Source organism: Apus apus, chromosome 1 (genome assembly GCF_020740795.1).
Source record: "Apus apus isolate bApuApu2 chromosome 1, bApuApu2.pri.cur, whole genome shotgun sequence".
In the NCBI taxonomy this organism is placed as follows: Eukaryota; Metazoa; Chordata; class Aves; order Apodiformes; family Apodidae; genus Apus; species Apus apus.
This window is the reverse complement of record NC_067282.1, coordinates 199,278,659-199,300,634: the sequence shown is the minus strand read 5'-3', so window position 1 is coordinate 199,300,634 and position 21,976 is coordinate 199,278,659. Positions and strand designations below refer to the sequence as shown.

The 21,976-nt window shown below is 46.4% G+C and overlaps 1 protein-coding gene across 1 annotated transcript; it reads right to left on the bottom strand.

The window, feature by feature from the left end:
* Positions 1-1,567: 1,567 nt before the first annotated feature.
* On the bottom strand, positions 1,568-13,927 carry PHYH (phytanoyl-CoA 2-hydroxylase). The gene is made up of 9 exons (XM_051629041.1): positions 13,795-13,927; positions 11,243-11,298; positions 10,585-10,695; positions 10,300-10,465; positions 9,592-9,673; positions 7,574-7,755; positions 6,661-6,810; positions 5,114-5,245; positions 1,568-2,605 (listed from the first exon to the last, which is right to left on the bottom strand). The coding sequence occupies exons 1-9, from the start codon at positions 13,885-13,887 to the stop codon at positions 2,552-2,554; spliced, it is 1,026 nt and encodes a 341-aa protein (XP_051485001.1). The 5' UTR covers positions 13,888-13,927; the 3' UTR covers positions 1,568-2,551.
* Between the last annotated feature and the right edge of the window lie 8,049 nt (positions 13,928-21,976).

Here is a 21,976-nt window from a genome sequence, read left to right as displayed (position 1 = left end):
TGCTGGATCTGGCTCTGCCCCAGGGTGAGTTCAGGGGGCAGGGATCAGACTCCTTGGCATTGCTGGGATGCAGCTGAGCTGGCCTTGCTCACAGCCAAGGGGAGCTTGTCTTAGCATAGTCCTTCCCAGGTTCTGGAGTAGCCTCAGCCTGTTCTTGTAGGAAGGAGTGAGGACATGAGTCTCTCATCAGGTGGGAAAACTGCTGAGTTTAGAAGATCTGTGAGGTCTCTGATGGGTTCTGAAAGGGGAAGCTGAAGCCTAAATCTGTAGGCAGAGATGCACGATTTTTAAAAAACAAAGTCAAAGTTCTTCCTTTTCTATCCCAACTGTAGTAAGGAAATTCACAGTCTGGATACTGGGAATCTGATGGGCACCTGTAGCTCTTCTTTGTGGCCACAGCTCCCTCTGCAGTAAACTCAGCTACACCAGTAACACCAGATAGTGAAGTCTCTCTACAAATCCTGTGTTGGGAACTACATAGGATGCCCTAAATCCTCACAAAAATCCCAAGGAGAGCATCGGCAAGGCTGAGAGCTAGAGCTCAGTAGGGTCAACAGAGGAGCCTGCAACTCACTGGAAATCATTCAGTCCTGCCCATGCAGGAAGCAAAGACCAGGCTGAGAAGGTCCAAGTCTGGAGAGGCATCATAGCACATCTCCCCAAGAGTGGCATCAGTGCCAGTGTTATAGAGAGGGCATGGGAAGAAATGCAGGAATGAGTATACCCAAAATAACCCACCCAGCAGGGCTGGGGTCTGTCAGAATGTCTCCCCCTTGGTGTTGTGGTCAAACCAGAGGATACTGAGAGGCTATGTTGATCTCCAGAGGGGAACCACAGCCCAGAGACCCCACCCCACCACTAAGGGTTCAGGACCAAGACAACACCTGTGCTCAAATCTTGTTTTGTTCAAAAAGCATAGAAGCAAGAAAACCCACAGGTGCTGCACAAATCCCTCCTCTACATTATGGTGTCATGTATGAAATGACTGCAGCAGCTTCAACTTGCAGCTGCTTCTCTAGGCAGTTCCCCAGGGGAGAAGATTTTGGGCCTTGTGGGTCGAGGACAGGACTCCTCTCTTGCACCTCCTCTCCTGTCTCACCTGAATGACTTCCCAAGCTGCAGGGTAACTGAGCAGGAGCCACAAGAGCCCATCAGTGCAGCCTTTGGTGCTGTTTTGGCACCTTGTTTGGTTAGAAAAGAGGAGAGGAGGAGGATGAGGAGGAAAGGAGGATGAGGAGGATGAGGAGGATGAGGAGGAAAGGAGGATGAGGAGGAAAGGAGGATGAGGAGGAGAAGGATGAGGAGGACAAGGAGGATGAGGGGGATGAAGGAGGATGAGGAGGAAAGGAGGATGAGGAGGAAAGGAGGAAAGGAGGAAAGGAGGAAAGGAGGAAAGGAGGAAAGGAGGAAAGGAGGAAAGGAGGAAAGGAGGAAAGGAGGAAAGGAGGAAAGGAGGAAAGGAGGAGGAAAGAAAAAGAGGAGAGGAGGAGAGGCTCACTGATTTGTTCAACGATGCACCCACTGCCACAACTCCAAAGTGAAAAAATAATACAACATAGCAATCAAACACAGTTTTGCTCTGATTTAATCTGTATTTCAAAACATAGATTCTGAAAGCAAAAGCATCCTTCAGAAAGTGAGGAAAAACACTGTGAAAGGCAAGAGGATCACTTCAGTGCACGTCGCTCCACCCCTCTACCAGTGCCTCCTGAGGAGCATTCAAACACTTTCCTGACCTGGCAGCTCCAAAAGGTACCTTTTCTCAGACCTGCCAGTCTCAAAGCAGGACTCCCTCATTTCACACAGCCTTGGATCAGCTGTGCAAGGCTGATAAGAGGCTGATTTGATGGCCCAGTAGCTCCCAACCCTCTCAGCCACATATTCAACTTGTGCCAGCACTGCCTGGTAAGATATCATGCCACACCAGGTCATGTTTGAGGAACTCTACTAGCCACCATGTTCCAGCCCATCTATCCTATCTTTATCTGAGTGGTGGCTGCTTCCCCTTTTTCCAGTTCATTACATCATTGACTCTGCTGGTACCAATACCCTTGCCCTCACCAGCTGTACTCATCACTTCCCCTGTGAGCTCATACTGAGGGTTCGTGCGAGACTCTGATTAATCTTATTTCTTTTGCATATAAAAGGAAGTTGGAAAAGTTAAAAACCTACCCTCTCCTAAATTCTTGCATAAAATCTGAGGATAGTATAGCATCATTCCAAAGGTGTGGCACGTGAGACAAAAAAGAAGAATTAAAACATCAAGAAAATCAAGGTGTTATTTTCAAGACCTTAGCTCTTTGATTGTCTAAGAGACCCACAGCAAACCTGGTGTTCTAGGCTAGGTTTCTGTTGACATACATCAGCTGTTTAACATCAGTGCAATTATTTTGTATTACCATAAAATTGCTGCAAAATCTTTGGCTAAGCTACCAATACAGAGGTCAACAAAGCACACATCATTCTGCCTGCCCAGGCAGGGTCTGCACTCTTGGATCAGAGCAGCTCCTTCTCAGGCACGTGTTTTCCATCCTGCTCCTCAGGGGTTGTTCTACAGGTTGATTCTCTCCCCTTGCACAAGGCGTGCTCGGAAGTTCCAAATATCCTTCAAAAGCAAAAATGAGACAAAGGAAAAGCCTTAAGGGTCAGCAAAACCAGTGACCAGGGTCCCAGTTTACAGAGTTGGAAATAGATGCAGCATTCTCAGCTTTGCTACTTATCCGTAAAAACCTGCCACAACACTGAATATCCCTTCAAATCCTAAATATCAAGAACCAAAAGAAACCAAAAACAGGAGGAAAGACTTCTTTACTGTAGGGATTATGGAAGACTGAAACAGGCTGCACAGAGAGGTTGTAGTGTCTCCTTCTCTGAAGACTTCCAAGACCTGCCTGGACAAGTTTCTGTGTCACCTGCTTTAGGTGATCCTGCTCTGCCAGGATCCTGCTCTGATCTCCAGAGGTCCCTTCCAACCCCCAACATTCTATGCTTCTATGAAAATACAGCCCAAACTGAGGAAGAGGTGCAGCCTGCACCCCCAGGAGACAGGTTGTCTGCAGGTGTGACATGGATGGCAAGATGCCTGTGGTCCAGTTCTGGGAGGCAGAAGAGGAAACACCAGAAGTACACAGAATGTGGCTCTTGCAGAAGTCACCCATGCTTGTGCACATGATGCCTCCCTTGGGCACCCCTGGGCAATCAAAAAAGCTCATCAGCTGAGGACACCTGAGGACACTGCTGCCCATGAGCAAGTGATGTTCCTTGTGCAGCAGAAACCAGCAGGAAATAATGGATACAAATGCAAGCCCTTAGCTAGAAATCAGGTGCTGGGCAGGCATTGCTGCAGACATTCCTGCACTGAGGTGCATTTTGGACAAGCTCTTCCCTCAGTTCCTGGTGTGAGGATTACTTAGTTCTTATCATTAGTCTTGTGAGGTGAAATGGAAAAGTTGGGCACTGCTCTGGAACAAAGCTCCAACTCTGGCTAAAAAAAATGCTTAGAGGTACAGGGAAACACACAGACTCATCTGAGACTGGTATGGACATACACTCAAATAAGGGCAGTAAAGCTGGTGAAGGGTCTAGAGCACAGGTCTCATGAGGAGTGGCTGAGGGAACTGGGGATGTCCAGTCTGTGGGAAAGGATGCTCAGAGGAGACCTGATGACTCTACAACTACCCGAAAGGAGGCTGTAGTAAGATGGGGGTTGGTCTCTTCTCCCAAGTAATAAATGATAGGACAAGAGGAAACGGCCTCAAGTTGTGCCAGGAGATGTTTAGATGGGGTATTATGAGCAATTTCTTCACCAAAAGGGTTGTCAGGCACTGGAACAGGCTGCCCAGGGCAGTGATGGAGTCACCATCCCTGGAGGTATTTAAAAGCTGTGTAGGTGTGCTGAGGGACAAGGTTTAGTGGTGGACTTGGCAGTGCTGGGTTAGCAACTGGACTTGATGATCTTAAAGGTCTTTTCCATCCAAAACAATTCTCTGATTCATTTCCCCTCAGAAGAAGAAAAACCTCACTATGCATCACTTTGGATTTTGCTGTGTACTAAATAACTCCAGGAATCAAAACTCAAGCAGGCTCTAACTTTACAGGTAACACCTAAGATCAGGCCTGCAAAACACAGCTGGACACCCCACCATTCCCAGGCACCATGTGGGAAAACACAGAACAAATTCCCCAAAAGCTAAAAAAAAGTCTTCTCCTCCAGAATGCCCCAGATATTTTAATATCTGTAAAATATGTACATTTTAAAAGAAAACCACTGCAGCTAGACTTTACTGGCTTGATCCCAGCTTGGGAACTGCTGTGGATTAAGAAATTAAGAACATTTCCACTCCACTAATAATGTTTATTTTTCTTTCACTGCCTCAATCCCTGATGAATTTAGATTTGCCTTCTACTTACACAGTGGTTTCAGTTATTCAGCAGGAGTCCATTACCCCTTTTTTATTTTCAGCCAGATGTGTATCTCTGCTGACATACCTGCTGTAGCCTCAGGTCTCAACAATTGATGTGGAATTCTATTTAACCAAAAAAATCCAGTCTGCTATTGCAGACAGATGTGGCTACTTGTTTTAAAAGGAAAAACCACCTGCCATTAGCAAGGGAAACTGCAAGAACTGTGGCCATAGAAACTGGTCATTGCACTCAATTTATTGCACCTTCTTATACTTGGAAATTCAGAGCAAGAGATGACCACATCTGCGTATCTACATCGTGCAGTGCAGACACAACTGCAAAGAGCTCTGGTTCAGACACACTCCCCACAACAAACCACAAACCAAGGAAGGGATCAAGGCCTGCTCACAAAACCCATTTTGGCAAACAGAGCTGGAGGAGGGACTTCCAGAGCTCAAGGTATGTGAAGGGGCTGCCCAGAGAGCAAGGCCACTTCTCCAGCATAGCAAGAAGCAGCCTTATGAGCAACAAGGCTCCAAAAAAGCCTCCAGTCACCCTGTGGACATCAGGTCTTTTATCCTGCCAAGCACCTCTGCTTGATCTGCCAAACTGGGCATAGCAACAAGCACAAATCTGTCACACAAGAGAGGCTCAGGAAAGAAAGGGCACTGATGTGGACTGCACCAAAGGACACATAGCCAAGCCTTACCCTGAGTTCCACAGAAGTCATGTTGAATTTCTCACGAGCTATGTCTACCAGTTCTTTCTCCAGGTGCTCTTGGGTTGTGTTCTTCACATCAATGTAGTAGCAATCTGAGCTGGCAAAGTGACAGCTTATGCTCTGCATGAAGGAAACAGGGCATCACTCACTACCACATTGATTACAAATGACTGGTAGAAAAAAAATCTCATGCATCCCAGACTGTGGACACCCCACCCCTGCCTCACAGATCACATCAACAAATTCCCTTCTCCTTTCTGAGCACTCCTGCTCTCCTGAGAGTGTCCTCTTGGAGAAATCCTCTTGCTGGAGACATGCTCTTGCTTGATGACATGCTCTTCTTCCTGCCCCTTCTTTCCCAAACAGTCCTCCAGCATGAACTGTGCTACTCAATCTGAGAGTATCAGCAACTAGAGTGGGACTAGGGAAAGGCAGGCTTGGAGCAGACCTGTGTGCTCAGCACAGGTTCTTACTCTCTGCACTCAAGACAGTCGCATCATCCCGATCAGTTCTTGCTTAAGCAGAGTCTCCAGAGGAAAGAAAATGTCCCAACACCAAGAGCTGTTTCATTGCAAAAGCTATGCCACCCACAAGCAAGACCGTGCCAGATCTCAAAGGGTGCCAGACCATAATCTGGCTCAGAGAGCTCCAGGATTTTCACTGATTTACCCCTAAGGTAAAGGAATGTTGGGATCTGGCACAGTACAAGGAAGCTCCTGTGTTTCTAGGGGGTACTAAACAGGACTATTGCTCCACTAGCCAGGGAAGAGCCAGCAGATGAGACTCTCAGTACTTGTTGTCTTCTCTGCTTTCAGGATTGCAGGAGGAATGAATTCCATACCAGGAAACTGATACTGGGGCTAAAAGAAAGGGCCCTATAGTGGTCAATACACGCAAAGCAAAATAAAAATAGAGCAGTCTGTGTTGCAGTGCATGAGGAGATACATCTGTATTGCTCCTAGTGGCTATACTTGAGGCTACAGTTCTCTTACATGCCTGGGTGAATCCAGTTCTGAGAAAGGATTCAGGTATCCAAAGGAGGGCACTTTTGCCTGTTTCAGTTAAACAAACATGATGCAAAACTAATTATGGGTAATCAAGTCTTTCATAGAAAAATGGGTCATGTTATCATATAATAAATACTATTTACTGGGTGATGGAGGCTCCTGCTGTCCAGTGATGAGATAGCAAACAGGCAGGGGCAAGAAAGTTAGAGAAACTCCTGACATTTTGGACAGCTAGAAGGGAACTATTGGAAAATCAAGTACAGCCAGCCATGCTTCAAACAGATTCAGTATCTAATTTCTACTCCTGCTCTTGTTTTGCTCAAGCAGCCCCACAGCATCTTCTCCTAAAAGCCAGAGATGTTCAAAAATAGGAAAAAAAATAAAGAGCATGTAAAAGTATATTAGGAAGTTAAAAACTCATAAAAAACTTAATCCACATATTCATTAACTTGGAAAGGGGGGGATAGCTCAATAATTTTTTTAAAAAATCAAACATATCAAAAGCTGCATCAAGAGATGGCTTCCCACCTTTCGGAAACCTGATGTCTTGTTTATCCCAGAGCCATGAATGAGCAGGGGATGGAAGAACACTGTGTCTCCCTTCTCCATGACAAGGTGAACCTTGGGAATCTTCTCATCTTCATCAAGCAGCCCATGGAAAAGTCTGTTGGTTTTACCCTAGAAAAAAAGGCTGAATTGGAGCAAGTGCTGATTCTCAGTGTGAGGGACAGCAGGGACAGCCACTGAGCTGCTTCCCTCTGGGCAGTGCATTTGGTGTGCCCAGCTGAGAACCTGCCCATTTGCCTGCAAGACTTCCTAGTTGAAGCCTGAGGTCCAGTAAAATAATGGGAGTCCTATTTTCTGAAGCTGAATTAATACAATTAAGAATGTTTCCTGGCTAGAGAGAACAGAGAAGAGCACTGGGGAATCCCACAAGTGTGGCCTGATGCCACTGCTGGTGTCCAGCTTTCTGCTCCTAGTGTCACCACCAGCAGCAGGGCTAGATTGGCAACCATCTGTTCTTAAAGCAAGACACTGCTTGACATGTAGTTGCATGCAGTTGTTTACTGTCCAATTTCTGCTCTTTGGGATAGTACCCAGGCTCACCAGGCAGGAACAAATTCACTGGAGGAAAGAAGAGTCCTCAGACTTGGCAAGGGCAGTGGAAAACGGCTGCATGTGTTTTTGCTGTCATGCCATAACATGCCAGACAATTTCTAGGTGAAGGTGGAACAGATGCAAATCTCCTCAGGTTACACGGAGTGAAGCCAACCAAGCAACTCTCTCCAGAAGGAACAAATCAGGTTTTGCATAAACAGAAAAGCCACCAGTGAAAGCCTCAGCTTGGGCACACACACCATCCCTCCCAGGTGAGCTCTCCCCATCCAAATCGTGATCCCCTCATGCAGGCCCTCCCCAACCCCCCCCCATGATGCTCTACCTCCCACTGTGGATAGCCATGAGGCTTCAGGGGCAGCTTGTGTGTCCCTGGCTGCACGACCAGGCAGCCATTGTCCTGGTCAGCCCTCTCCATGGCAGTCCAGGAGCAGACGATGCGGGACGCAGGTCGGAAGGGGAAATAGTGCAAGTCCTGATGCATGGGGTGGAGAAAAGTCTGCTTCTCTGCAACACAGGTTCAAAACCTTCAACCTCATCAAATGTGACAGAGCCTTTTCCTTCCATTAAACCATTGCACTTGTTGTTACATTTCCTAAGAAGTTACTTCTTGCCATTGGAGAAACTGTGTGTATTCCAGCCCACTCCAGACTTGGAAGCCAAATGGGTTCACTTACAGCCCACCCCAAGATGGACCAAGAGCACAGTGGTGGCTCTTGGGTCAGCAATGGTAGGGGGGGACAGTGACTGTCCTGTGTGACCCCTCAGAAAACTCCTTTTGCTGTCCTTCACCACCACCACCAACCCCCTGCCAAGTTTTCACCATTCACTTGGGCTGCTCCCCAGTTTAGTGAACTTTAAACCAGCAGAGAATTGCACAAACCTCTCCCAGCACAAAGACTTCCAAACAGCTCTGCTGTTTGTGACCACTTGATCTATCACTGTGTTGCAAGCAGAATCAGCTCTCTCTGTGCAGCACCCAACACATGTTTATTTAGCCTTCTTTAAAAATAAACATCTAGATTTATGGACTGCAGCCTCAACAGACAGTCTGCTCAGCACTCTAACAGCAGGCTTTTTTTCCATGAAGTCTCAACAGAAATAAGTATTTCTGAAGTTTTGTTTGTTACTTCTTTTCCCACTGTGGAAATGGAAACATATCCTCCACACCAAAACTGCCTTTTATATATTATTTAGATTTTTAAAATATATTATATATATTTATATATAGACACACACAACATATATATAATATATTATAATTACATATTATATATAAAAATATATATTATAATATATATTATTTAGATTTATTTTACCATTGATCTTGCTCCTCAGATAGATATAATTAGGATGTTTCCTCTTGCCTCATTTGCCATATTATTTAGACTTTGGGCAGCCTGGAAAACCTTCCTAAGATCTGTACCTCTCCTGAAGTTCTCCTCAAGATACTGAATGGTGACCTTGCAAATACAAAGCAGGTTCCTTTTCCTTGTCCAGTATTCTTTTGCTTTTACTTTAAAAATGTATGGTCTCCTGTTGAGTTTCCAAACCAAAATGACACAGCTTTCTGTGGAGTATCTAAGATGACAAGTGGAGATGACCTGAACAAACTCATGATTTTCAGATCTCAGGGTACTAAGGATCTGCTCAGAAGTCACACACCTGAGAATAAGAAACAGCTCAGGCCCCACCTCCTGCAGAGTCAGAGCTACTTTGAAAAGCTGCAATATGGTTAGTCAGGCTCTCTTCCTCTCTCCCTGCCCATCACCCTTGTGTAAATTATTATCTTCATTTCCAGGAGCTGAAGCCAGGCTTCAGAATCCTTCTTTTGGCACCTGTTCAAGTATCTTCCTATCAAAGCGCTGAGCGTGCAACAACTGTCAGTGAGGTCAGGAGCACATCAACTCCAAGCCAAGGATGACCTCTGGATTTATTGCCTTTTACCAAGATCCACAGGAGCACTTATTTTTACTACATTTGAAAAGTCGAGCTTGAAAAACCTGTCATTTTTTTAAACCCTGGGCGTTCATGTAGGTGCAGCTGGCTGGCTGGGGAGCTCACCTGCCCACTTTAAACACTGGAGCTGTGCAGCCAAGACAACCACCATCTTGAGCAAACAAATATCCACTGAACATTGAAAGACAAAAAGCATTCTCTCATTAAACCAAACTATTACCAAGGTGGCCTTGTACGTTTTCAAAGTGATTTGGTTTTCATTTGTCCCTTTAAAAAAAAAAAAAATTCAAACAGCTTTTCTAAAACATAAAGTTCCATTTTGGCCAGATAGACAGCATGTACACAACAATTTCTCTGTTTGACTCTTATCCAAGTTTTGCTTACCAGAATCTGGAAGTTTGTTTATCAGCATGGTGTGCATTGCCATGATGTTTGGCCCTGTGAAGCACTCGACATATTTGAGGATCTACAGGGAGGAAAACAGGAAAAAAAATATTAGAAAGATGAAAGACAAGAGGAAAGATTGCTGAGGAAGCACTGGGACCTGGATGTTTGGCTGAGGACTAGGGAAGTGAAGGTTGGGATGGAGGGATGCAAGACAGGAGACAGGATATGGCACAAACAGGCAGTGGTAGGAGGCCAAGACAGAAGATGGTGCAGCAGGCTGTTGGGTGGGGATGTCTGCCACAACACAAATATTGGCTACCAAGCTGGACCTGCCCAGAGAGCACAGATTCTTCGTCTGGATAAAAGACATTCAGAAAATGTTGCTGAACTGTCCTACTAGCCTGGCATGGTTTGGGCTAGTCTCATTCCTGACTGGCTCTGCACCACAGAAGCAGAGGAGCACTGCTTTAAGTCTTCTGCCCTGACCACCATCCATCCTGTGTTCCTACAGAACACTCTTCCTCAAGGTGGCTTCCTCACATGTGCACTCAGGGGAGCGGCACACAGAGGCTCTAAGGGATATAGGATATGGCTTAAGCAGAACCAAAAAAAGCTCCTTTGCATAGACATGAAAGCATAGATACATTCATATAGGCTCTTCCAAACCACCACCCCTTTTTGTTTTTTTTTCTTATTTTATTTTACCTCAGGCAGAGTACAGTATCTGAACAACTCTTCATCTTCCTGGAAGTCCTGCACTTTATTAACTGATTTTTCAGACTGACTGTACTGGGTTCTCAGGGACTCGTCTTTCATAATCATAGCTCCCAGGGGCTTCACCTCTTTCCTACAGATCCTCAGGAACTCGGTCCTGCAAAGCAGAGGGCACATCCATGTTGGGAAGAGTTCAGCTTCCTCCAGCTCCCAGAGCTCCCTCAGGATGTTGATGCACACAGGACCCCCCCAACACCTTGGAAAAGTGACCCATACCTGAAGCGCTCAATGTCTTCATCAGAAACAAGCTTCTTAATGAGCAGATACCCATTGTCCTCATAGAACTGCCTTTGCTCTGTGGTGAGGAGGTTATTGTCCAGGGTATAGCTGAGACACAGAGGAGAAACACATTAGTAGAGCTGGGCAGAACAGCAGCAGAAGCTTCAGGGAGACCTGGCAGGAGGATGGTGACGTGGGGGATCAGCAGCTGCTGGGAGGAGTTGTGACAAACCCTCCCCACCTGCACGTCCCCCTCAGCTCTGCAGGTGTGCAGTGCTTGCCAGGTCCCTGCAGAGCCAGCACCAGCATCTCTGCCCACAGCCACCCACTGCTGCTGTGGCAGAATCAAAAGCATCCCTTTCTACCTCCCCGAAGCGGAGAAGGGAGCAGGAAAGCTGGGATCAGCCCTCAGCTGCCCTGCTCTCAACAGAGATACTGAAGCACCCTGGAATAGCCTCTGCAGTCAGTTTATCCACTTGGATATTTTCAAGATGCATGGTTTTTTGATTAAACTACAATTAAGCAAAGAATACACCTTTGCTCAAGGAAAGGCTACACCACGTCTAGTGACCAACACGTGTGCTAGGGTGGAAAAAAGAATTGAGTCCTGCATGTTATTGTTTTTTTAATCTCTACAAAGGAAGATACAGCTTACCAAAACCTCCCTGTTTGAGGAACAACACTGACTTGGGCTGAAGTAGGAACACTTATCTGGGATTGAAATTAAGGAATATATACTTAAGCATAATAGAGTAGAAGACCATCTATACATGGGCGCCCTGAATCCTACAACGCAGCTCATCTTAAACATAAGTGCTGTGCTAGACATTTTATTCATATTCTTGTTTATTTTGCTTCCAAAAAAATCTTTCCTGCCTTCAGGGTAGCACAACTAGCAGAGAAATATAAGGTAACAGCAGAGTACAGTCTTGTCCATGAGTGTAGAAAAGTCAATACAAAATGCGTGAGACTCCAGGGCCTCAATTAATCTCCCATAATATCAAGACACCCAGTCAGATGCTCAGCTGAGAAATTTACTTGTGCAGTTTTCCTCCCTATGCTTCAGGGAGCAGCCAGACCCACCCAAAACCTTCATTACCTCTAGGAGGTGCTTTGCCTTCTCTCCCCTTCTAATATTAATGTGCCAAATCCAGAGCAGAAGTCACATGGGGTGAACCTGGAACTTCCCATTCCTATTCAGGGGTGCAAACCCTCACCTCCTCTCCAGTTACTGCAGAGATTAGGTGCCTCCCAAACGTGATGGGGAGAGCATGAAGAGAGGAGAGCTATGGGCTTGTCCTTCACCCCCATTTATAGAATCACAGAATGGTTTGGGTTTGAAGGGACCTTAAAGATCATCTAGTTCCAACCCCCCTGCATGGACAGGGACACCTCCCACTAGACCAGGTTGCCCAAAGTCCTGTCCAGCCTGTCCCTGAACACTTCCAGGGATGGGGCATCCACAGCTTCCCCAGGCAACCTGTTCCAGTGTCTCAAAACCCTCATACTAAAGAATTTCTTCCTTAATGTCTAACCTAAATCTCCCCTCTTCTAGTTTAAAGCCATTACCCCTTGGGCTATCCCTGCATGCCCTTGTAAAAAAATCGTGTAAGGAGTTAAGTGCTGGTGTTACTGATGTAGTTCTCTTCTCTGGCTCCTAAGCCAAGCTCCCAAGAAAACCCTGCCACATTTCACCTTCTGCTGCTTCCTCCCCTTTCTGAGGCCATGTGCTAGGACGCTGAGAAGGCAGTTTTTCCACTGTCATGTAAAAATTACTCATCTTCTAATAAACCAGTACAACCAACCTCTAATACACTATATCCCTAAAAGCAACTACAGGAGGAAACTAGGGATGTACAGGACGGTATTAAGATGGTATTAAGCTCTCTCCTAGGCAAGTTTAAATAAACAGAGGATCAGGGTGCTCTCTTCTCCAGGCTGGGAAGGTGGGAGCCTGGGGCAAGGCAGCAGAAGGCAGCTCAGGGCTCACTGAGCAGAGAGGTGGCTGTGCACATCTCCAGCCCAGCAAGGCAGCACACAGACCCCACGGGCTTGGAGCAGTTTTCACATTTTAGGTCTCTATTAAGAATTTCTCCCCCCCATAAAAGGATGGGCGTTCCTGGAAGGAAAACTGTCTTACTCAATTCACCAAGCCAGAGATTACAACAAAACTGCTGCACTGAGGTTAACATAAACCAAATACACCTGTTTGTAGTAGATTCTATCATTCACTTTATCCACACACTTTTCTTGTTCCACCCCAGCTTAACCATATTTTTGCTCAAAGCTCTTTGCATCAGGACCATTGTAGCTGCATTTAAAACCAAAACAGCTCGTGCAGTGCTTTTCCTTAGTTACTTGCTCTCTCTTTAGAGACAGGATGCTTTCCCTAACACTTATTTCCAATGTTGTGTTCCTACCTGCACCTTTGTCACAGGGCACTCTGAGTCAAGTACTGTCTGTTTGTCTATGTTAGTATTTTTAATATATTTTAAGGCTCCTACATGCTCACATCCTCTTAACTAATTTATCAAAATTCAGAGATAACCTGTCAGCATGCAGCTCTGAGAACCAGCAGCGTTTAAAAAGCCTTTTGTTGGTTTGTTCTTGAAGGAAGGTTTGTGGCAGCAGCTTTAAAACCACCATCAGGAAGCAGCCTTCACGTCACTTTCAGAAACACAGGACAGAGCAACGTGAAAACTTCCTTCTGCCCTGGTTTCCTCTCCCTGACCTCCTGAAGAGCCGGCAGCCTCCAGCATCTCATTTCCCACTCACAACCCAAACCTTGTGAGGCGTTTTTTTTTGTCCTGCTTCTGGTCGAGCCTGTACCTCTCGACAAATCCTCGGACTCCCCCGTGCACTTGCTAAGCCTCGAAGAGCTCATCTCCCCCAAACCCTGGGATCTCTAGGAGGAGAATTCCTGGTGATCCCCCCCCCCTCCCCTGCTCAGGGCCAGGGGGGTGGCAAGAGGCAGGATGGCCTGTCGGAGGCTCAGCCCCACTCCTGGCAGGTCGCGGGGCTGAAGTTCAGGGAGAAAGCACCGGGCAGCAGGAGGATTTCGGGGTAGAAATCCCGCAGGACACCCCAGCCCCGCTCCCGGCCCCCTCGGAGCAGGCAGGCTGGGATGGGGACACAGAGCCCCGACCCCCCCTGCCGCGGCCAGCATCCCGCGGCTCCCTCCTTCCCACCGCACGTCTGAAAGGATACGGGGGCGGGCGCTGCCGCCAGCCGCGGGGAGAGGTGCCGGAGGATGGTGTCCAGCCGGGCTGCCCGCGCCCGCCGCTTCCCGACCTGCTCCATCCTGGATTTCCCGGCCGGCCCAGCCCCGCGCCTGCGCCGGCGGCCGCGCCTGCTCCGCGGAGCCGGGCGGGACCCGCGGGGCGGGTTGGTTGGTGGGAACGGGGGCGGCCCCGGGAGGCTGGGAACGGGGCATCCCGCCCCTCCGCCCTGTCCTGCCCGTCCCCGCTCCCCGAGCTGCGGGGATTTCGTCGGGGACGTCGGCGCTCCCGGGCCGAGGCCAGCGCGGGTGTTCGAGCCCTCGTCCGGCTGCCGGAGGCGGCCTCATCCCGCCTCGTTTGCACGGATAAGAGATGTATTTTATTTGGGGGGGGGGTCTGCATGGAACCTGCGCCTGAGGCCTGGCCTTGTGCCGGGTGGGCGGGCTCCCTGGGACAGCCCTGGTGCTTCCCAGCGGGAAGAGAGGGGATGGAGCAGGAGGTGCAACACCTGGGGAGCTGGGAGAGGGAGGAGGAAAAGCCCGGAGGTGAAAACCTGGAGGGGAGAGGGGGGGGGGGAAAGTGTATAAAATAGGCAGCTGCAAATAGAGGGTGCAAATAATAATAATAATAATAATAATAATAATAATAATAATAATAATAATAATAATAATAATAATAATAAAGCTGTAGAGCTTCCTGTGAAGCTGGGATGTGCTCAGGTGTGCCATACTCCATGTACACTCTCCTCAGTGTGCTGCCATCCTCCTTAACTAGCACTGCGAGTGTTAAACTGGCACGTCCAAGGAGAAGAATATTAAGGGACAGCCCCTTAACTGAAGCACAGCTGAGAAGATTAGTTTCTTCATCCTCGCACATGTCCCTGTTGCCACTGCACCCACAGAGCCTGATCACGTCTGCCAAGTGTCCCTCAGACCCCCCCGGCCCAGGTCGGATGAGCTGTTGGTGTGTCAGGCAGTTTGTCCTTCAAGCTCTTATGCTGCCAGGTGGATGCTGCTGGAAGGTGGGATATCTCCTGCTGGAAGCTGCTGCCCTTCATCTCTCCCCTTTCCCTGGGCCACGGGAATTCATCTCTGATCTGTAGAGAGCAGGGGAGAGAAGTAAGAGCTCTGAGGAGGATGAAGGTGGGAGGAAGGCAGCGTGCTGCCTGCTCCAGGGCCAGCCCTGCAGGCTGCTCTCCTGCATACTCTCCAGTAGATGGAGAAGTTGGGGATCAGCAGCATCAGGACAGGAAGGAAATCATGCTAAGAATTTGCATTTATGTTGCCAACCCAGCGTGTGTAAATAGGTCTTCACACCCGTCAGTCTGTTCATCAACACTTTGCTCACAAGCAATCCAGCCAGGCTGGATCCCTCTCCCAAATATGCTCCATGAAGAGTAAGTCCCCTGTGGCTCCAGGCAATCTCATGATTATAGGGTGTGCACCAAAACTGTGCATCATCCCTACTTTAGGAAGCTTGACTCCCATTTTGCAATAGATTTTTCTGGAATCCAAGGTGTCAATATACTAAACTCCATGTTAGTGCTACAGATAAACAGAAGCCTAGGGATGGAAAGGAGTTGCTTCTGAACTTAAGCTGTATCCTAAAGGCTGATTCCATTTAAAACTCAGTGGCAAAACTCCCAATGATTTAAGTAAGGATGTACCAGAGCAGGTTTACATCCTCCATTTGTGGCAGCTGCCTGGGCTGGGGTGCATTCCTGTTTATGGCTCTCATGGTTAGTGGTTCCACAAATGCTCAGTGGAGTTACTCCCTTTGGGGCCTACAACAAAAAAAACAGGCCGTTCACAAAAGCGGGACAAAGAACATTAGGAACCCAGGAAAAAAAAACAAAACACCTAAGCAATTGTATGTAGTCACAGAGGTAAGTGTACAGGCAATTTGAAGGGACAAATAGAAACATCAATGACAACACCCAGCCCTTCATTGCCAACAAAATCAGACCTTTGCCTCCTGAACTCCAGGAAAACTCTTAGTCATAGGTAAACAGAAAGTGGAAAAAAAAAAAAGCCCTCAAATCAAATTGAAGTGAGGGGGAAGGGGGAAAAAAAAAAAAAAGCAACTAGAGGAATAGTTTTATTACTGAAGCCCTAGTTGTAACTGCACTGAAAGGTCTATTTATACTGCAATTGCTTCAAAAACCCAAACTGAAACAGGGACCTCAGTGAATCTTCATCTGTTTCAAAATTCAGGTAAGAGTCCTATTGAAAAGCCTAAGTGGAACAATACTACACCTGTCAATTCTGACACAGACCTGGTTGCAATGTAGATATTTCTTCCACTCATACAAGTTTGACAGTATCTTACACAAAGGTGTCTTTCATACATGAAAAAAATATAATAAAAAATAGTTTGTGATTTTGCTGTCCTGATTTAGGAGAACAAGATCCTTTTATACATACGTAATACATACTTGCATACATATTGATATATGCATTTTTAAACAAGAAGAGCCTAAAAAACCCTAATCTTTCTGTGCACTGAACACAATTAATCTTTTTTACTTACTGCTTCTCTGGTAATCTTGATAATACTACCTGTAATACCCAGTGATACTGGCTTGTGCACTAAGCTTGTGCAAAATGATGCCACCTCGGTGCAGAGGAGTAGGTGGTTGAGGTGACCACCCTTTGTACCCTCATGCTAATACAGTCCATGCTCAAACTTTAATACAACAGAAGATTTATCTTGGGTGTTGCTGGCAACACTCTGGCCTGCAGCAGGGCTGAGAACAATGCAGTGACATCAGTGGCATGACAGCTGGTGTGGCCACGCACTCCAAAAACGCAAGTGGGTGGATGCAGATGAAGAACCCTGCCCTTTGCAACTTTATCTGATTTTTAGTTTAAAAAAACAACCAAAGAAACAAAACAATCCCGAGTGAACACCATTCAGATCCATTGATAAGCTTCCTTAAACTATGGACTGAATCTCAGGAACAGAGGAAAATAAACCAGGGAGAGATTTTCTTCGTTAAGAAAACTGATGGCAGCGTTGATCTTTTTATTAACACTAATGGCATTTAAGAGGGGCTGTGTCTTTGCTAAGTGTTTTTACAGCTATGTCTGTCAGCTTCCTGAATTTTATAGAACATTATTATACAGCTGTTTTGCATTTGGCTTTTAGTTTTAATGTTTTCTGTTCATTAAATCACAAAACTAATAAAAACTAAACGATTGAGATTTCTCCAGCAACAGAGGAACAGTCCTAATGCACAGTGTTATAATTTAATAAGCATCTCAATTGACTACTAAAATCCACATTATGATCAGAACTGTAATTCCAAAGATGAGGTCTTCTGAAAGCTTAATTTACTGTGGTGGGAAGTGGCAGCTGCTCCAACTCAGTAAAATTAGCTTTTTTAACTTAGATGCCAGGGAAAACAGATGCAGATGAGACCAGAACAAGAACAACAACAAAATCAATCACCAACGCACAGGTTCATTTCTCATCACCAGAAGATTCAAGAAGGGCTTCTACAGATACATTAGCAGTGAAAGGGAAGCAAAGGAAAACGTGGACCCAATGGAGAACAAAATAGGGGAACACAGTGACAAAGGACAAGGAAAAGGTCAATGGTATAAATTATTTCTCTGCCTTGGGCTTTGCTGGCATGGTCTGTTCTCAGTTTCCCTGTGCAGAGCAGTGGGGTTGGGGGCCATGGAGTATCACCCACACTGCAGAAGACTGAACTGGAGGCCTCTGAAGCAGACCGGGCACTTTCCTGTGAGATTTATCTGTAGGAGCCAACCTGACTGCAAAGCTGCTCTCCTGGTGCCAGGCTCCTGATAACTGAAAAAAAAGGCAAATGTTGTACGTGTCTTCACAAAGGGCATGAGAAAGGAACTCGGGACCTCAGTCTCCAAAATATTATGGAGTAAATCCTCCAAGATTTGCTGTGTCCACCTTCACTAAGGACAAGATGACTGGGAACAGCCAACTCAGATTTGCCAAAGGCAAGCTGGGTCTGGCCAAACTCCTTGCCTTCTGTGATGCAGTGGCTCTGTGGACTAGGGTAGGGTGACATGCAGCCTGCACCTGGACCTTAGGAAGGCTTTTGCCTTCCTAGGACAGGCAGACTCTTAATGTGGGTAGAAAATGGGCTGATCTGCTGGGCTGAAAGGGCTGTGATCAGCAGAACAAAGTGAATTGGCTACTAGTGGCACCCCTTAGCATTTAGCAGCAGAACTTATGCTGGTTTCTCTGTGTTACTGGCCTGGACAAGAACGAATCCTCAGGAAGCTGGGCTGGTGACATGGAACTAGGGAAGCAGCTCCTACTGCTGGAGGGCAGGGCTGCTGTGTAGAGGGATGTCAGCAGACAGGTTGGCAGGAACCCCTGGAAGTTCAGCAAAGGCACAGAGCTACTGTGCTGTGGGACAAGCTGGGTCCTGCCTGCCTGCAAAGCTGCCGTGAAGGGAAGGACTCAACAGACCAGCTGGGTATGAGAGCACAGTGCACCCTTGCAGTGAGAGGGGCTGGCTGCTGGGCTGCACTGACAAGAGTGTGGCCACAGGATCAAAGGAAGATTCTTCCCCTCTGTGAGGCAGTTTGTGAGACTACATCTGGACACTGCATCTACTTTTGGGCTTCCCAGTAAAGACATTGACATTCTGGGGAGAGCCACGAAAAAAAAGGGGGTTGAAGTATATGATGCACAAGGAATGGCTGAGAAAATAGCTCAGCTTGAAGAAAAGGCTCCAAGGAGATCCTACCGCTGTCTGCAAGTACCTAGTGGGCAGAGACAGAGAAGACAACCAAACTCTTGAAGGTTTACAGCAAAATGTAGAGACAAAAGGCACAAACTGCAGCTATACAAATTCCTTTTAGAAGTAAGGAGAAAATTCAGCAGAATGGGGATGGCCAAACACTGAAACAGGAGGTGCAGCAAGATTGTGAAATTTCTGTTCTTGGAGATATTCAAAACCTGACTGCATAGAGGCCTGAGAAACATTGTGTGACCTCAAAGATGACCCTGCTTTAGACCCAGAGACTGCAAGACATCTGATCCAAACCACATTATTCTGTGAGTTCAACTATGGTGGTGGGAGCATCCCCCAACTTAGTACAGGAAGGAATGTGCACCTGAACACAAATCTATTTTTACCTTAGAAATACTAGAACCATTATTCTGTTACTATTTCCTCCACTCTGAAGCTAGGAGATGTGGGGAAACAGCTTCTTCATGTCTTAAAAAAATAACAACAGAAAATAGGCCAACATTGCAAGCAAAAGCACAAAACAGCACTCGCTGGAATATCAGCACTAACTTAAATACATCTTGGGTGACAGAAGGGAAGATGTAATGTTGTGGTCTGGAGATGGGGAAGGCACTGGGGTATGTACCTGGAACACAGCCTGCAGCAGGAAAGCCTCTGCTGAAGTGCTGCTGAAGGCAGAGCAAGCCAAATCAAAGCTGGTCTAGACGTATGTGGAGAAAATGCTCCATGCAGAAGACACATGGTTGTGGTGCAACTGTAGTTTGTCAAGAGACAAGCTGAACAGCATGGACTTCCACATAAGCAGAGTCTTGTCTAGTTCCTGGCCTCTGCTGAATGCTAAGCTTTGGGCAACCCCTACCCACCTACTGAGGCACTGCAGCCTAGCCTCTCTCTTCAGCGTGAGAAACAGGGTATCAGGACTGCAGCTGTCACTAAGTTCTGAGCTGAGGGTGCCCATCCGCTCCTGAAGACGCAGATGCCTTCAAAAGCATCAGAGACAGCTGGACCTATCATAGCCAGCTGTGAGCACTAAGAGCTTAATACACCCCAGGCTCTTCCTGCATGGATGTCTTTTGCAACACCAGCTGACCTCAGCTGATATGCAGAAGTTTCCTTCACAGAGATGTTGTTCCTGTTGAGATCCTACAGCTCTCCAGAGGGATCCCCTTCTCCCTCATGACCACTCACCTTGGCAAAAATGCCTATTGAAAGGCTGAATAACAGGGTATTTATTACCTTCCCCCTCTTCAAGAACCAGCCAGAGGCTGCTGTCACATCTTGTGGTGAAATGCAGCCCCAGAAGGTGACTCTTCCCAACTGTTCACCAGATGTTCAGTGAAAAAAAAGTCACTAAAGCAGTATTGGCCATCGTGCCCATTCGTTCCACTCTGCAGGCACTCAGGTTTGCTGCCCTGTCAGTGCAGCATTCAGACTAATTTTATTACCTTCCAAGTAGAAAAGGGTAAGCCCTGAATTTCTAGCAAAATTGAATCAAAATAGTACCTAAAAAAGGGATAAAACTATTCTGACTTTATATAAGGCCACAGGTAAGTTAAGAGTGTTATTTTTCCCTGATGAAGGGGGAAAAGCAAAAGGCTGAGGAAAGCGACATAACAGAGAGAGAACAGGTATTAGCTTTCCAAGAATATATGCTACTTATCACATGTATTGCTCAGGCTAGTGAATATTCCAATTATTAAACTCTTGCTTCTCCATCTTCACTCTTCTCACAACTTTGATGGAGTTCTAAGCAGCCTTCTCCTAGACCCCGAGGAGTGAGGCCGGCGCATGTGGAGGTACCTGTGTACACAAACAGAAGTACATTTGTGTAAGTGACTGGACATAGCTAATAAAACTGTTTGCTGTTGCTTTCTCACAGCTTTTTGATTTCAGCATCTCAAAACACTTCATTTCAAGATCTTGAATTGTCTTAAAGCTGTGTATCTTTGGACTTGCTAGCCCAGTACCATGTACCCTCCTACAGCTTCTGCTTGATCTGCAATCTTTTATTTTTCAAAACAAATCATAAAACTTCTGACACAAATCCCTGCTCTCACAGCTGATTAGGTGATGCTAATGGAGGATGTAAATTCCAGCCACCAGGAAACAAGGGAAGAATCTTCCACCATCAGTTCACCTGAGGGGGCTTTTGCTCCTAGGTGGCTTCAGCAGCTGCACAGGTTTTCCACTGAAATCCCAGATGAAAAGGGTTCTTGCCATGAAGAATTTCCATTCACCTGGCTGGCTAAGCAGCCTTCCTCCACACCTCCTTCAGCATAAACCTTCCACCATCCAAGGCACATCAAGGGAAGGTGAAGTGTTGGTTTCACACCTGGCTGATCAATTAATTAACATAACAAGTGAAAAAACCCCAGTGACACTCTTGTCCATGAACAAAAAGAAAATTAACACAAGCCAGCTTCACGGGTTTTTATCAGGATACAGAAAAAAAAGCCGGAAAAGGAATTAAATCAATTTTTTTTTCAGAGTTGTTTTTTTTTTTAATGCTTTATTTTCAGAACTGCTGTGAAAAACCTAACAACTTCTTTTTTTTTTTTTTTTTCCCCAAAGCAAAGTCAAGAACTCTGTTATTGCTTTCAGGTTCTGTGGTGAACATGCAACTTGCAGGCTTCTCCAGAAAAAGAAGGGTGAGGTTCTGGGTGGTTCAGGCTGCTCCCAAGGGGTAAAAATTAATATATATATATATATATACACACACATATAAAACTCTAGCTTTAAAAAGATGTCTGTTGAGAACAGCACTGAGTGGAAAAAAGATAAGCCAAGTTTTGCCAGAGTTGTCCCTAGGAGCAAGACTGGAAATTTAAACTCTGCATGATGCTCAAGAGTGGTTCATCTCTTCGTACCGAAGCTGTTGCAATTTGGGCTGGTCACAGTAACAGTTACCCAAGAACATCTTCTTCCTGGTCTGAGTATCTAGGAGTGAATTCCACAAGCTGGGAAAAGCTTAAAAAGAGCTGGTTCAGTGAGGCACACTCAGTCCCAGTCAGCAGAAGTGAATGCTGTGTCCCTGCAGTGAGCCTGCTGCAGCTTCCCGTGCCCGGGGGGGGGGGGAAGGTGGGTTTCAGCATCCAGCTCCACCTCCAGGGCTGCTCACAAACCCTCTCCTCACAGCAGACACAGCCAGGTGGACTTGCAGAGGAAAGGATTCAGACCCATTGCATACTTGGTGCTGATAAGTAAAATAAACAAAATGAAGTGGGTAATAGACCTGGAGATAACCTACTTGCCCCCAACTCTGGCAAGTAGGCAGATATATTCTAGATTACCACTGCACATCACAACTTGTAGAATGGATCAAAGGAGTAATAACAACTATCAATATAACTACACTTGCAATAAACAAAAAAAAAAAGGATGTCTCCTCATTCCAGTCTGTAACTCAGTTAGGAATCAGAAAAGTTCATGC

Excerpts from the sequence above, each read along its gene's own strand:
- PHYH (XM_051629041.1), bottom strand. The coding sequence starts at position 13,887 with ATGGAGCAGGTCGGGAAGCGGCGGGCGCGGGCAGCCCGGCTGGACACC. Across the intron at positions 10,696-11,242 it reads CCTCAAACAGGGAGGTTTTG|CTATACCCTGGACAATAACC; the intron begins GTAAGCTGTATC and ends TCTGTGTCTCAG. Across the intron at positions 9,674-10,299 it reads GATACTGTACTCTGCCTGAG|ATCCTCAAATATGTCGAGTG; the intron begins GTAAAATAAAAT and ends TCCTCCCTGTAG.